Genomic DNA, 14,946 nt, shown 5'->3' on the forward strand with positions numbered 1-14,946 from the left:
CCCCAGCGACAGCATCCTGCCCGCCCATGACTGAAACCTCAGCCACAGCCGCCCGTGGCCCAAACCTGGGCAGTAGCACCCTGCCCACCATGTGTCTGCAAACCCCGGTGGTATCTGCCCACCTGCCATGTGGCCTCAGCCCCAGTAGCCCCAGAAACAGCCAACCCCCTACACAACTCCAGTTGCCAGAGCAGTGGCCCTGGGCCCATCCCCACTTCCTCCCACCACCTGGCCCCAGCAGTGGGAGCAGCCATGCCATTCACCTCCCAAATCCAACAGGAAGGTGAGCTCTGCTGCATGGCTCTGCAAAGGAAGTGGGCGGGTTGAGAACTTTTTGTGCACAGCTGTGCAGGCACGCACCTTAGAGGGAACACTGCCAGTAGCCATCTGCATTGGATAGTATAGTCACAGCAAATCCTACCATCCTGGTAGTGGGTTAGATTAGGTGATCCTTATGGTCCCTTCTAAGCCTATGGTTCTATGATTCTTTCACATAATTAAAATGGTATTGTAATGAATAGGCACAAAGGAGCTCTTCCCCCCTTAAAGTGCAGCTCACAAAGCCTCCCCCATGGCTCGCAAAGCCCCGGATCCCTGTGCTCACCGGAATAGGGGAGCCGTCTGGTGTGGCGATTCAAAATCTCTTTCAGCTCTTTTCATTTAATAGGCTGGCCACCCCTGAAATAGCATGTCTACACTGCAGGGAAACTTCAAAATTAGTTGGAGGCAGGCATCCATAATGTAGACATGCTATCTCGATTTAGGGCCCCAGAAGGAATAACTTAAAATGGTTCTGGTGAGGGAACAGCAGAAGTGGAGCGTCACACACATCTTATTTCGAAATAGCTATTTTGGAATAGGCATTATTCTTCACAGAACGCAATTTACAGAAGTCAGAATAAGCCATCTGTTATTTCAAAATTATTTTGAAACAATGGAATTGCTGTGTAGACCTCCCATAGTTATTTTGGAATAATGGCCGTTATTCCGAAATAACTTTGTTGTGTAGACACACCCTGAGATGCTGTTAGAAACCACCGACCACAGAAGAATGGCTATGTGCTATGGGGGTATCTAGAGATAATTGGATGAGGTGTTTGGGGGGAGGGGTGGGAAGAAGTCCCTCCAGATTCTAAGCCCACTAGGGCTTCCAGCATGATGTAAATAGAATTACTGCTCAGTTCATACAATTATGGGCACAGGAGAGACAGGAAGGTGGAACTAGTGCAGTCTATAACTTGAAGGTAAATTATTTCCATCTCTCTTATTGTCTTTTCTAAATTAACTGACTAAAATTAAAATGGCTACCTTCTATAAATCTTGTTTCTTTGACTCTTGTTCCTAGTTAGCACAAGTCTAGAATGGAGGAGATCAAAGATGGGTGGATCCTTTCACTTCGTTATTAGCAGAATCAAACAACCGCAGTTTGGGAGAAGGGGCTAGCAGTAACATAGGATAGGATTTGCTAGCATACTTGGACTGATTTGCATTTCTGTTCCCTGTAGGGGACAGATAAATCCCCAGAGTAATTATCTTGTGTCTTACTTCTCCGTCTGTGTATTGTCCTGCTTGCATTTTATGAGATTTTTCTTTTCCCTACACGTCTCCTCCTACACAGTTCCCTCACACTTCTCCTTCCACACAACTCCTACTTACTGTCTCTCCCACATCCATAACAAAAATAAAATATGCATTTTAAAAAACTATAATTCCTGTTCCATGATCTGTTGCATATGGAGAAAGGTAGAGAACAGATACTTGGTGCCTATTTAAAACATATTTATGCGTGCTTCTGCAGCAGGTAGTCTTGATCTTCAGCTACCCTTCCCCTGCTATGGTGCAAAGGAGCGTTCAGGTTTTCTAAGGTAAAAAGCTGCATTTTGTTCTTAGTGAATGCTTTAAAATTGCTTATAGAAAACAGTGAATTTGGTTGCCTAGTCACAAAACTAAAGGGGGAAAAAGGCAAATACCATTTGGTTTTGCTTCACATAAAACATTTTCAGTTTGCTACCATTACTGGAAATGTTTGAAACATAAGAACGGCCATACTGGGTCAGATGCCCCAGAGGGAGGGATCCATTGGCCGTGCCCCTAAAATGCTGTTCCATGCTACTGTGGATGAACCCCTGCCTAGAAGTCTGTCCTTTGAATTAGAGGAACTACTCCACTTTTGCAGCTTCATGGATCTATGTGCCCAGGCAGGTGAGGCCAAGATTTCCCCTCTTTTTTTTTCCTAAACATGCAACACCTGTCCTCTAGGGCAAATGCTAATTAGCCAATGTAGGCTGTACCCATGTGAATGTATTTTTGTATTTATGTCACATCAGCTGGTGTATATTGCCACAGAAAAGCAGTAGTTTATAGACATTTTCATCCCAGTGCAATGAGATGAGAATAAGAACTGGATGTAGTGTCATGCAATATAAATGACACTATTCTGACTGGATCATTTCAACTTGGGCTGGCTGTACCAAAAAAATATAGGGAACAACTCTGTTCTGGCAGAGATGGATCAGACAATGGAGGAAAATAGGTCATGTTTAGCTCTAATTTGTGTAACTGATAAGCAGACTTTTTTTTAAATTTAGTGAAGAAATGACATTTTTGTGTATATTATACTGGAAAATAACTCATCTGGTAAATTGTGTAATATATGGAGATATACCTATCTCATAGAGCTGGAAAGGTCCAGTCCTCTGCCCTCATGGAAGGACCAAATACCATCCCTGACAGATTTGTTCCAGATCCCTAAATGGCCCCCTCGAGGATTGAATTCACAATCCTGGGTCTAGCAGACCAATGCTCAAACCACTGAGCTATCCCTCCCCTGTGTACTCAAGAGAGGTTCTGTCTTGCCACCTCTGAGCCGTGACCACTTGGGGTACATCTAAACTACATCCCTTTTTCAATAAAGGGATGTAACTTAGATGTATCAAAATTGTAAATGAAGCCAGGATTTGAATTTCCCACGCTTCATTTACATAATGGCGGCCGCGGCTTTTTTTTTTAAGACACTTTTCGAAAAATAACTGCTGTCAAGATGAGCATCATTTGACAGAAATGCCCCATTTTGAAAGATCCTGTAAATCTCATTCCCTATGTGCTTTTATATAGCATGGATGGGAAAAAAGATAAGGACTACAAAGCGTATAACACTAGCATATATTGACACTTTTACAGAATTTGAGGTGATATTTAAACGCAAGTCTGTAAAGCTTCAAGTTGATCCTGAGGATTCAAAAAGAGTACAAAAGGGGAGGTACTTCGTCTAACATGATTGCTTTGGCAGAGGTCTGCTGGTGTATGTTAGTATGTGGGTATTTCCCTGAGGTATGAGCACTATATTTTTCTACAAGGTGATGAATCAAGAGCAGATTGAAAGGGCAAGATCAGATCACTCACTCAGCATCCTCATGTAATTAGGAGGAGATTTTTAAAAGCTCAAAGGGCAGTTAGGTGCCAAGCTTTCATTGAAAGTTAATAGCAGCCTCTGACTCAAAAAAAAAATCCCACCAGCGTTTGTAAGGTATGAAGCAACTCTTCATGAATACCATCATCTGGGTCTTTCCATCTGTCCTCATTTTGTCTCTCTTTTTCTTTATATTTACAGTTAAATGTATGTGGGGGCAGTAAGTGTTCTCCTTTTGAGCTCATGATTAACATGTAATAAATAATACTAATAATTCTTATGAATAAGACACGAGTCTAGCTGTCAAATAGGTCAGTTTTATATTTCGGAAAGCGAACTCCCTGTAATTTCCTCTTGCCCTGAAAGAAAGGCTAGGAAGTTGAGTCATAATGAATCGTTAGTTGCTTCCAAAACATTCACTTTGCCATTGCTTCAGTGGGTAGGAATGATCTTTCCTATGACACATTGCTTGTTCTTCAACTCATAATCATCTAGGAGGAGTTCATCATCAATTGAGACAATCTGAATTATCTAATTTTATTATAGGATGGTTAGATAGAATTATGTCACATCTGATATACTGATGCATATGCAGCAAGCTCTTCTTCCCTCAGTGTTCACAATTTTCTGTCTGGAATGCAGCGAAGAGCGCATAAAAACATGAAATCAAAATTGCTTAATGGTCAAGATGAGATGGCTGCAGTACTGGGCTTTGTTAATTGCAAAATCTGCTCCCATTTGTTTTTTTTTGGGGGGGGGGAGCCTTACTGAGACAGACTCGCTAGTTAGCTCTCATTAGCTCTAAAATACATGCTAATTTGCTGAATTTAAGACTGGGAAGTATGGACTTGTTCAAATCATCCATAACACATAGCCCTAACATGTATAGCCTAAGAAAGAATTACAATTGGCAATTGTATAAAAATTCAGCATTAATCATTATGTCTAGGCATGAACGTGTGCAAGTAGGTACAGGAATTGGAGTCCCAACAATCACCCCAATAGGCCTAGGTTAATAATGACACCAGCTGATGGTTATCTTGCTGCTATAATTTTTCACAGGTCGCAGCATTATGTTCTCTCTTAACATGACAGCAATGAGAGGTGTTTCTCTGAAATTTGGGAACAGAGAGAAAATATGCCTTTGTCTAAGGTTACAGGGGCAGGGGACATTATTTGGAATGTTTCACATCATCTGTCAATACAATATAATTAGTTGTTAAGAATGTGAGAAATTTGCTGATCACAAAAGGAAATTATGGAAAAATCCAGAATAATATAAAGTTAGTAATCTGAATATTCTTGTTGCCTCTAATGTTGCTAGTGTTTTGGCACCACATTCAGATGACTCACTCTCATCATGAGAGTTAGAGATGGGGAAATACTTAGTAAGTCAGACAGTCCCTTCTCCAGCAGTTCTGCTTGTTCCTCAGTGAGAGGAGATTTTGCATTTAGAAGGACCAGCTCACGGGAGCACAAAGACGGGCTGACTAGAGTGAAGCTATAACTCAATGTAACCCAGACAAGAAAAATATTTAAAAATTATTGAAAAAAGTAGTCCATAAGCAATAGGACAAGAGCAGGATGAGGAGAGGAGTCGACACAAGGATATTGTTACTGGTAGCTCCCACAATGTGCTACGTACTCTACGAGCTCAGAATCCTACATGGTTCTGATCCGAAGACGCTTCCATCCAAAAAGAAAGGATGAGGGCACAGCAAAGAGAATGCATTAACAGGGGTAGTGAGAAAATGAGAGGACAACAGAAAGAGGACAAAGGAAGGATGGATCAGAATGTGAGTGGGAGAAAGTGGAGAGGTTGAGAAAGTGTAGAAAGGAGAATCTTCCATTCCCATGTATTTTCCCCTCTTATTCACTGCTAAGCAGCCTTTTTCACATAAGATGGAGAACCCTGCCCTCATCACTTAAAGATATGAGGTACTGTGGCAAAGCGAACTTTGGTGCCTCTTGGTCATGGTGGTTTCTTGAGCTGTCCAAATGCTGTGCTGGCTCAATGAGCACTGATTTTTTACGTTTGTCCAAAGGTTTTTCAGATATTCAGCCTGAAAATAACTGCCCTGTCATTTGTTTTCCATTTAAGAGCTTTTCAATACTCAAGGCTGTTGTGTCTCAGCAAAGGACTGTGATTTGGCTGGAATTTCTGTACCTTCCTCCTTCTATAAAATACAAAAAGTGTCTTAGGAATACACATCATTAGGTAGAATCATCATGTAACTTTCCCATGGGCAGTTTCTTCCTCTTGCACATTTAAACATAGATCAGATGAGATAGGCATAATCCTGCATCACCCACAGCCCTGCAGGGATTTTGCTGCATGCTCTCCTCTGTGCGCAGTCATGGCTGCTGGCGACGTGAGTGGGGGGAGGGGCGGAACATGATCCTGAGGGAACCAATTACTGTGGGGGTGCTAGCAAGAACTGCCGTTGAGATCCATGGGGCTGCAGGAGGAAATGGGTAGTGTCCTCATATGGTATACAGAGTGGGATTTCTGGCACTGAGAGTTGAATTTTGTTCCAAGTCATCTTGTCTTATCTTATCTTCCATCATTCACACTAATTTTTCCACAAGTTCCACCAAAGAACCACAATTTGAATAATCTGCTCTATTGTTCCAGCATGAAAGTGTTCAGTTTTCTTACCACTTGATTATCCCAGTAACAAGCGTCAGGCAGCGCTACTGACAGCTGAAAGAAGAAACAAAAAGCGGATTTTTGTTTTCTCGTCAAGAGAAGGCAGCATGTTTCTTCTCTCCTTTGCAGCCTACCCATGGACTCTGTTCATTTAATCATTGTACAAATGCAGAATAGAGGTAGCTTTGATACCATAGATTATTCCGTTGGCCTTTGTTGAATTTGAATGACCTACATACGAATCAGACTTAGGTTAGCACAACAAGAAAAGACACTGAAAGCCTCTAATTTGCACAATTCAGAGTTGATCATGAGTAAACATGCTTGATTAAACATCTTAAGAAAAATGTAAAAGTACATAGTCTGTCCAAGTCTAATGATTTTACCTTGCTGTGTATTAATACAAAATTGGTTAGGGCCTGATATAATGGTCATTGAAGTTAGGAAAAGGCTGACTTAAATATGATTTGTATTGATCCTTAAAGAGCAGTGCCTACAATTCCAGCTACTGTATTTTTTGTATAAGGTGAAATAGGGCTAAGTGTGTAGCTAAGAAAAAACAGAGATTGCACAAAATCAAGAAGTGTTTTAAGCCTGGGCGCCAATCTCAGCTGAAGTTTTGTTTTTATATTTTTGAATCATAATCTTTCATTACAGTGTTGTCTGTTTCAATTGTCTCTCTACACTCCTTCTGCCACAGCATGCAGAAGAGACATCTGTATAAGCTGCAGGCTTTTCTGATTTCCATTATGTCAAATTCATTTTAGAATTAGGCATCAGAAATTGTGCACTCAGACTCATTCTGGAGTGGGCATCAGGATTGTGCAGTCAAGCTCAGGGCGACAGTGCTGCATAGCTTACTATGTAGTTCTTAAGAAGCAGTCCCATTTAATAAAAGAAAATAACCAAGTGACACCTTCAGAGTGCTTTAAACTCTTCCTGCACCCACACACACCCACAGACTCTTACATACATGACTAATGTTCAGTTCATTTGTATTTTTAGTGCTCATACCTGGCATAGCATTCTAGGTTCTTAACACCTAATTATTTAAAGAAATATAAATTAGAAATTGAAAATTGATTTCACAATTCACAATTAAGTAATAATGCCATAGAAAAAAATTCCCATACACAATTGTCTTAATAAAATCACATGGATGCAGAGATGGGGCATGCATAAGTTGCAGGACTAAAGGTAAAGGCACTAGCTATTTTTACGCTATCATGATGTCAAGCCAAAATATACTGTCCTCTCTGATGTAGGAGGGCGAGATATTAAGCGGAAGTGGGGGGTATTCATCTCCACTTAGTGTCTTTTATCAAGATTGGTTGTTTTTGGGGAAAATGTACTTATATGCACTCACAAGTTATTGGGCTTGATAGTGTTCATTTGCATAATTAGGAAAGAATACTTACCGCCACTGTATTAAATGAGTGGAATTCTACACCTATATTATGCCTCATGAGGACAGACTAGATGATCAAAAAGGTCTGTTCTGACTTTAAAAATCTATGAATCCTGAATAATTTTCTAGCAGCTCATAAAAATAATTAAGATCTAGTGTATTTGGTACTTTAAAATGTCAAAAATAAAACCTTGAAATCATTCTGTCCACCCACAGGCAGCTAGTGCAGAGAGCAAATCAGTGTGTATACAGAATCCATTCCACCCACCTTGATAACAAATGCATGGCTGCATTTAGGGGGGCTGACAGACTTGTTGGGGCCCTGGACAAGTTGGGGGACTTCTCCAAATGCCTGGAAGGGGAGGGACCTTAGGTAAAAGAGGTGGGGCTGGAGGTTGGCCTCCCCCAGCCAGCCCTTCCACATCACCCGGACCATGCTATGTGTGGCTCGAGCAGTGATTTAAAGGGCTCAAGGCTTCAACTGTTGCTGTGGCGACACTAGCAGTGGCAATGCTGGGAGCCTTGGGCCCTTTTGAATCACCAGGCCCTGGGGCAGTTCCTCCCTTTGCCTGTCCTCCATCAGTGTACCTATCTACACTACTTGATCTGTGGGGGATTGATCGGCTTTTTGGTCGGTCCACTGTGAAGTAGTCTATTGCAGGAGTTTAACGTATCTCTCTTTATTTGTTTAATCCTGCCTAATCTAGTCTGTCTCAGGAGTTGCCTGCCTGGCATTGTAATATCTAGAGGCTACCAAAATAGGTTTATGTATAGGTTATCCCATAATATACCTGCCCATGTTTTCCTGAAGTCAGTTACATAGCTAGGATAGCTAACTCTTTTCCTTCTCTACAATGTAAAAGCAGGAAATGGATTTCCAATGCACAACTACCAATCAGGGAATAACACAGGCACAGTTACAAAATGGAGAATAACTGTCTAAGTGGTAGCATTACTCAAAAAGATCTGAGGGCTGTAGTGGACCACAAACAGAATATGAGGCTAATATGATTCTGTAGTGTATTAACAGGCACAAAGATGTAAGACATGGTTGAGAATTATCTTTGCTCATCAGTGGTGAGGCCCCAGCTAGAGTATTATGTCCAGTTCTGGGCACCACAGTATAGGAGAGATGTGGGCAAATTGGAAGAAGTCCAGAGGAGAACACTAAAAATGATAAAAGATTTAGAAAAGAGGAAAGGTTGAAAAAGTGAACATTTTTAGTCTTCAGAAACGAAGTCAGGAGAATGACCTGATAACAATCTTCCAATACGTTAAAGGCTGTTATAAAGCAGAGGGTGATCAATTGTTCTCCATGTACATTGAAGGTAGGACTAATGGTCTTAATCTGAAGCAGGGAAGATTTAGACTAGATAGTAGGGAAAACCTTCTAATTGTTTGGGTAGTTAAGATCCGGAATAGGCTTCCGAAGTAGGTTGTGAAGTCCCCATCAATGGAAATGTTTAAAAACAGGTTGGGCAAACACCAGTCAGGCATAGTCTAGGTTGACCTATTCCTGCCACTGCACAGGGGATGGATTTGAGGAAGTCTATTCCATTCCTACCTTTCTATACTCCTGAAAGTTTCTGCATAAAGGTAGGTTTGCATCCATTTCTGAGAGTGATTGGATGTAGGTCCATCACCATTGGTCAAGCAGTATTCATTGTCTACTTGCTTTCTTTGAGAAGTCTTCTGGGATGACTGTTGGGAGAATGGTTTCCTTTAAATGGTCCATCAGCACATGTTGATCCATAGTTGTACCTGAAAGGCTGGTTGGGGGTATTCCCAAACTCATGTATATTGATAATAACCTTCCACATATCAAGACTTTTAAAATGATTATTTGATTTGCTTTATTAGCTTCCCTAGCGGACATTATGAACATTTGGGGATACACCAAGAAACATCTCAATGACACTCCCTAGACGCTTCTGGGTAGTCTTATATAATAGTTGGAAGTGGGAATTATTTTGAAGGCTGACATCAAAATGCCCAAATGCCTGTCGTCAATATGCCAAGGACTGTGTGGGAATAAAGAACAATGCCACTGAGCAGAAGTCTGAGTCCAAGAGACTCTTCTTCCTTTTACAGGCAGCACAAAGTTGCTTTTCAACGGCCTCAGAACTCTTCATCCTTCTTCCATTCTGTCCTTTAACTGACACTTACTCGACTCATTTCCCATGTTTACTTACCCCAGTTGCACCCAAGACACTTTGTCTGACTTTCTCACAAATCATGTATCACCAAACTAGCTCTGTAAATGTATGACTCTATTATAATTTATGTCTTTACTCTTGAACATTGGTGAAATGATTCCTTCCCTCCCATACACACACAGCCTTTCCCAAGTGTTCAGGCAGATTCTCCATGGCTTTCGATCCATTTTGAAGCAAGTTTTTGTTTTCATCCCTCCTGCAGGTGAATGGTATTGATCTTCGGGGTGCTACCCATGAGCAGGCTGCAGCTGCACTAAAAGGAGCAGGGCAGATAGTAACAATCGTAGCACAATATCAGCCGGAAGGTAAGTACGTGAAATAATTTAAAGATAGATGGTAAAATAAATCTCCTCAATTGCCACCCGTTTAATAGGATGATGTTAATATGGATGATACTTTATACAACAATGGAAATTCACCCAATGGTTCCATCCTAAAGTCGGCTTTACCTTTTATTGCTATTTCACTTACCGAAATGTTGCAGACATCTATATCTTTGCATATAATGTTATAGTAACTAACACTAATTTATTCCCATTATAATTTATTCAGTATTCATTCTCCCCTCGCCCCTCCCCATCCTTAAAGAGCACAAAACCAAGTCATTAATAATGAACAGGAATGCTAGGAAGATCTGAAGCTGTCTCAGGTGGTCATGATCAGAATAAAACAGGTAAATGAATGTGCACAAGTGCCCAGTAAGATCAGAGGCGGGCAACCCTTTACATCATTGGAAGAGTTAACTGCAGACAGCAGATATTTATAAGAGAAAATGAAATCAGACTAAATAAAATTGTGAAAAGGAATGAAAGGAAAACATTTATCTTGTACCTCAACTGCTATATATTGCAGTCATGGTCACCTGAATATGATAATGCTTCAAGGGGAGGAGTGTGCCTATTGGGCAAGAACTCAAGACCCTTCCCACAGTGATCTATAAACCCAGTTCCTCGCCAGGGATTATCTGCACCGATAGATCTGTGAAAATTGCTACTGTTTTGCTATAGTTTTTGTAAACACTTTTGGCCTATGTCTACACTGCATTGTAGTTCAAAATAAGATAATGCAATTTTTGCTACGCAAATTGTGTATCTTATTTCGATCTTATTTTGAAATAACCCGCTATTCCAAAACGTCTCAGTGGAATGAAGTTTACAGAGACATTAGAATAGCGAGCCTGAAATAATGGGTTTGCTCTTATGATGCGGGATAGCTATGTCAGGATACTCCAGCATCCCAAAATAGCATTGTAGTGTAGACATAGCCTCAGTTACCATGAGTCTTTGATCCTAATGAATTATACTCTCCCAAGACTGTATGGAAATCTCAGGTGAAGCAGGGCAGTTTTAAAATAGGTTCAGCTAGCCAATTTTTTTCAGAGGTGCTGGTGAAATGAATTAGTACTTCTAGAGTTTATGCAACTCAATACCATCTTTGACTGATAAGCTCTGACCCCTAACTCTTACAGACCACTGAGTGGGGAAAGGACAAGCATCTTCGCCACACAATGCAGATTTTACATGGCATTTTAAATCTGCCACCAGTCATGAAAGTAAAAGCTGCATCTTAGATCTCTGGGAGTAGTGCACTTCATTTCAAATGACTTTTATTCTGGAGTGGCATCTGTTTCTGCCCCATCCAAGAAGGCTCCAAAAGGCCTGTTCGGGGCCTGTTGCTCTGAATATAGATATGGTGCATTGGTGATAAGCTGGCCTGCTGCTAAAGGCTAGCACTCTGCACTGCAGATGAGCTCGATATCATTCACTGCTACCGACTCTCATTTCCTGTGTCAGCAGGGCCTGAGAATGCTGTCAAGCTAATGTGATCAGCCTATAATGGGTAGACAGTGCCTTACTTTGCTCCTGCAGGGATCCCTCTGTCCAATTAAGAAGTGCAGTTGGGTTTCATCTGATGTTCTTTGGCTGGAAGGATAATGTCATCTATTTTGCAAGGCTTCAAGAATAGAAAAAGCAATAAAGTTTGGGGGAAATGAAGATAGGAATCTAGCAAAAAAATGGAGTTAGTTTATCACCCTGTGTGCGATGACTTATATGGTCTTATTCCACTGCCTGGTGGATGAATAGGAGTTCCCCTCATGCTAACTATGCTAGGAAGTGGCGCTCATGGGACTTCTTACTGGTAGTCTCAGGAATACCAAGGGCTGAATAGACAGAGAGTGAATTACATTCTCACTTTTCTGGTGGCTAAATTGAGGACTTCAATCACCAGACTTTGTCAAGCTTCCACTTTCGTAAATACTGAATCCTCACTCACTTCTTTTTTATGATCTGATTCAGACTCCCCTCCCAACCCCCGAAGTTAAAATCAGAAAAGAAAACATACAATTAAGAAAGCTATTAATGGAAAGAGATGAGTACAAAAGAAAGAGAGAGGAAAAGTAGGAGCAAAGAAAATGTCAAATATTTGGTGTGTGTATGTATATGTCAGGGCTTGACAAGGCCCTGGCTGGGCTGATTTAGTTGGAGTTGGTCCCTTATTGTGCAGGTAGTTGGACTAGATCACCTCCTCCCAAGGTCTCTTCCTAATATTCTGTGATTTGATGATTCGTGTGTGTGTGTTGTATCAAGGAAGAGATGGTAAAAAACAATTATATTATAGAAAGTTCTCAACAGAAGATTTTGAATGAAACCATAGTACATTGTAATGTTTGGTTCCTATTAGTTACTGCAGCCTTGTTTATCTGTCTGCTTTTATGCTGTACTCAGTGCTTTGGTATATGAGTGCTTATTGGCTCATCGGCATTTTACTGAGTGGTTCTGTATCACTGGTTGAGTAGTATTCAGTGCATCATACATTGTTTGACAAATTTTACTAGTAGAGTTGAATAATTTATGTGACATACATTTTTCTGTATTCTATTAGCTCCAAAGCTTGTCAAATTCTATTAGGTGAATTTAATATTCCAAGAATTGCCAAAGAAATATATCCACTAATATATTTGACTATTTTTCATGCCATTCCTGCAGTCTTAGTGCACTGTTTGCCACTGATCATAAAGGCTGTTTAGGATGGCCCAGACTGCACATCTAGCTGGATTGTCTAGATAGAATTCTCATGTTAAAATATTGCACTATTTCAGAAAAGCTATAGGACATTCAAGGCCCAGTGAAATAAACGTATTCTTGTCTTGAATTAGACCCTAAAGCCTGTGTTTTATAGATTATTGTGCTCCTTGAGGTGGTCAAAGGCTACCACTTTCAGTCCTATACTCTTACACCAGCTGAGACATGAAATAATTGTCCAGAAATCTGCAACCTCTTGTCTTACTGTTGAAGAATTTTATTTCATGTTGGGATGCTGATTGCTGCAAACATTATACATACCGAAATGTGATGAAGCATTCACCTCTTACAAAATTCCTAGGAGCAAAAAAAGCAGAAACAGGTTTAGAACAGCTGTTCAAATAACCTTGACAGTGAATTATTTAAGACTTTATGGGTCACACAGAAGGACAAACATGCCCTAGATACATCAGTATACATCTTTATCTTATTACTAAAGCCAAGTGCAACTTGTTTTTCTCCCTCTGTATAACTTTTGCTTAATTTTTAATCTTGAAGCGTACTTTGGAAATGGCCTTACAAACTCTGTTCAAAAATATTTCCCGCAGAGATTTATAAACAGCTTCAAAACACTTGCCCTAAAATTGCTGGAATACATAAGTGAAATGGATTTGCAAGTTGATTTTTACTAACTTTATAGCCTATCTTATTGAACTCTGAGTTATTATAGCTTGATCCAGTAATGGCTCTTGGAAATGTTGATACTTTATCTTTTGCAGTTTCATAGGAACATAAATATCAATTTAGACTATTAAGGAAGACCAAGTCACAAGTAAAAATGCAGCTCTTCTTTGGATGGTAAACGATAGTTCATAATGTACTAGGTTTCTGAGCAGCCAGCTGATGATCAATAATTCAAATTATTGGTAGAAAGAGTTAATGCTTCAACAAGCAGAATTCCTGTAGTAAAGAAAAGAGCATAAAATACATTGCTGTTGTGATATTATAAACTGACCGCCTACCCAAAAGTGGCAGTGCAAAAGAAAAGAGGAGGTAATAATGGTGAATGTTTTCAGAGTTCTCACTTGGTATACTTTTAAGCATCTACATTTTTATCTGAACTTTATATGAACTCCCAGCTATTTTGAGTATGCAGTGTAGCCTGGAAATCCTGTGTAAGTGTGTTCTATTGGAAGATTTCTAGAGCTTGACATCAGAAACACTTGGGTTTATAGTGAAACAACTTTAAGTGGGGAATTTTTTTTCCATGGCTGACTTCCATTTGCGCAAATTGGGTGGTTTTGGGAAGGAGGGAGGGGTTGCACATGACTTAAGAGCGGGGAGGATTTATAATGCATCAGTTCCTATAAGTGTCAATAGTATGCCAGAGCGACTTATAGCAGGGATGCCCTGTAATTGGAGTTTTCTGATGTGTCTTTCCCCTGTGGGTGCCTTACTGTGCTTCCCCCTTCAGTTTCTTTCATGGGTCTTTGCAGTAGAGAAGGAACTAGGGGAGGTTCAACTGCAAGGCCTTATATAGCCTTGATAGGAGCCCTACACAGCATCATGCCCCACATGTGTGACAAATATGCACTGCTACTGAAATGCAAATAGGCATTGCTACTTTCCAGTCAAAGATGTATGGGTGCATGCTCCCCCGATGTGGAGAACCCGCAGGGAGACACATCTCAAATAACTCCATTCACTGCACAAGGACTACGTCTGGATTACATCCCTCTGTCAACAGAGGGATGTAAATGAGGCACTTCAAAAGTGCAAATGAAGCGGGGACTTAAATATCCCGTGCTTCATTTGCATAATCCCATCATGGCACTCTTTTGAACAAGCCCCATTTCAAAAGTAAAACTGCAGTCTAGACACGGTTCTTTCGAAAATGGCAGGATCTAGTTACAGGATCTTTCCAAAAAAACCTGTAGCTCAGAAAGCTGATAGATACCCACTCACTCAGATTTTGGCTGTGCTTTCACATTTATATCAATACTCATAGAAACATTTTTGCTGTCCTGAGCCTTTTTTCCTGAATAGCAATCCTTTCAAATTTGTCTTAAAACCAATTTGTACCTTTGAAAAAATGCACAGACAGTAAGGAAGCATTTATCCCCTTCTGCACAATGGACACTTGGTATGTCTTAATTAATTATTGTGATAGGAGGCACACTTTAAAAGAGCATAGCCATGAGTGTGCTCAGTAGCTGCTTTTAAGAAGTCAGTGTTCTTCC

General features: G+C 40.5%; 1 protein-coding gene across 16 annotated transcripts in view; it reads left to right on the forward strand.

Annotated features, from left to right (window-relative positions):
• Positions 1–14,946, forward strand: part of DLG2 (discs large MAGUK scaffold protein 2) — a 1,584,089-nt gene that overhangs the window by 1,296,829 nt on the left and 272,314 nt on the right. For all 16 annotated transcript variants that reach the window (XM_075919430.2, XM_089775764.1, XM_089775765.1 and 13 more), the window contains one exon: positions 9,886–9,988. In XM_075919430.2, coding sequence (XP_075775545.1) covers positions 9,886–9,988 — 103 coding nt within the window. The remainder of the gene's footprint in view (positions 1–9,885; positions 9,989–14,946) is intronic.

The sequence above is a fragment of the Pelodiscus sinensis genome, chromosome 1 (assembly GCF_052426305.1).
Source record: "Pelodiscus sinensis isolate ZL-2025 chromosome 1, ASM5242630v1, whole genome shotgun sequence".
Taxonomy (NCBI): Eukaryota; Metazoa; Chordata; order Testudines; family Trionychidae; genus Pelodiscus; species Pelodiscus sinensis.